The sequence below is a fragment of the Alosa pseudoharengus genome, unplaced genomic scaffold, assembly GCF_046254945.1.
Source record: "Alosa pseudoharengus isolate Yale_2024_CS ecotype anadromous, Long Island Sound unplaced genomic scaffold, YU_APseudo_1.1 YU_APseudo_1.1_scf_11, whole genome shotgun sequence".
Lineage (NCBI taxonomy): Eukaryota > Metazoa > Chordata > Actinopteri > Clupeiformes > Clupeidae > Alosa > Alosa pseudoharengus.
In genome coordinates, this window is record NW_027468576.1 from 36400140 (window position 1) to 36402242 (window position 2103).

Sequence of the window (2103 nt, forward strand, 5' to 3'; positions counted from 1 at the left end):
CTCTGTTGACTGTGTACTGGCCACATCTGGAGTGGACGTGGGCTATATAGGCCTTAAGGTCAGCCTCGCTTGGACACTCTCGTACTCACTCACTCACACACACACACACACACACACATTTACTCGCCCTTACACATCCAGACACTCTAACCAACATTCACACACACAGAGACACATTCACACAAACACACACACAGACACACACACACACCTTTGCAGTGAACGGCCACTGCTCCGTCAGTGCTCTCACAGATGTGCAGGAAGCGCCGCATGATGACATCACTGGGGGTGGAGCCATCCACGAAGAAGAGGTCGTAGTGGTCGAAACCGGCGTCTGTGAATCGCTTGGCATCGTAGATCTTCTTATTGAGTCGGATCACCGTGGTAACGTTCTGCTTGCGGAAGTATGGAAAGTACGCCTCTGGTGCGTGGAGGGGGTAACCTGGAAGAGAGAGAGAGAGAGAGAGAGAGAGAGAGACAGGTAAGAAAAGAGAGAGAGAAAGAATGGGATAGAAAGAGAGAGAGGGAGATGAGAAGTTCAGGTGGGGGGATTGATGAGCTTATTGCCCTGGAGGGCTTCACACAGCTGTTAATCTTCTCCTCAGTGCCACATATTCACATGGCAACAACTCCACCTGCTGGACAAACACTGCAAGTACAGATCTGCCCATAGCAGTGCTGGAAACAGCTGCCCATCACAGCAGTGGAGGAGATCGCACCAAACAGCAGCAGCAGCAGAACACAACACAACACAACACAACACAACACAACACAACACAACACAACACAACACAACACAACACAACACAACACAACAACAACACAACACAACACAACACAACACAACACAACACACCTAATGCTCACCGTTCTCTACTTTACTCTTGGGATGGGGTCCACTGAAAGCCAGAAACTTCCCCGGGAGGATCCAATTAAAGTCACCATTCTCCACCCTCTGATGGAGAGAGAGAGAGGGAGAGAGGGAAAGAGAGAGAGAGAGAGAAGGTGGGAGCGAGAGAGAGGGTAAAGTTAGAGACAGAAATCTGACAGACAGAAACTAGTTTGATTTGATGGTATCTGAATCCTGAGTGAGTGCATTTGAACACTGGGCCCCAAAACCTCAATTATTACAGATCCTACTGACCTAACCCTTAATTTCCTCCTGAACTAACCTATACTTTGCTACTGTGTGTGTGTGTGTGTGTGTGTGTGTGTGTGTGTGTGTGTGTGTGTGTTCTAATCATGAGTAACAACTACAGTGATTTGCAATACAACATACACTGCCAGCTCCAGAGGTCACATTTTACACCATGTGTGTGTGTGTGTGTGTGTGTGTGTGTGTGTGTGTGTGCGCTGTGTGTGTGTGCGCGCACGCTGTGTGTGTGTGTGTGTATGATGCCGTTGGATAGAGGATGTTCTGTATCTGCTTTGATCATGTTTATGATATTTAGTCCGGAACAAGATGATTAAATCTCCAGCAGTCTGTCATTGGTGTAGAAACGGCATATTTACCCACTGATACACACACACACACACACACACACACACATTACATAATCAGTTTGATGCATTCTGAATAAACCCTCAGTAGGGGCACCCTGCTGGGAACTATAATGAGAGAGGGTGTGTGTGTGTGTGTGTGTCTTACCTCATAGTGCTCGTACTCATTAACATCGAAGGTTTCGAACTGGAAGAACCCATGCTGTAGAGCCTAGAACAAGCAGAATCAAAGCAGACTGAATTTACAGAACAAACACACACACAAAGACAGACACACACACACACACACACACACATACACCAGTCATCTGTGTGCATCCTTTGGTTTTGTCAGTGTGTGTTTGGGCAGTCTGTGGTCAGAATGTGTTTTGGGTCAGTGTGTGTTTGGGGAGCTGGTGATTGACAGTGACGTGTGGTGACGTGTGTGTTGGTGGTGAACACAGGCAGATAGCTGTGCTGGACTTAACCAATTACATGGCCTAACGAGCTCTTAACGAGCTCTTAACGAAGACCTAACGAATGACGGACAGTCTCAATAATCTCACACAGCTGCAGGAGCATTCAAACAAGACACAGTGGAAATACATACACACACACACACAC

At 47.3% G+C, this 2103-nt stretch overlaps 1 protein-coding gene across 1 annotated transcript in view; it reads right to left on the reverse strand.

Moving 5' to 3' along the window:
* The window catches only part of cdc14ab (cell division cycle 14Ab), a gene marked incomplete in the record, with an annotated part of 35920 nt that overhangs the window by 18193 nt on the left and 15624 nt on the right, over window positions 1-2103 (reverse strand). Inside the window, 3 exon segments of the mRNA XM_076279090.1 lie at window positions 212-442; window positions 868-955; window positions 1649-1711. Coding sequence (XP_076135205.1) covers window positions 212-442; window positions 868-955; window positions 1649-1711 — 382 coding nt within the window.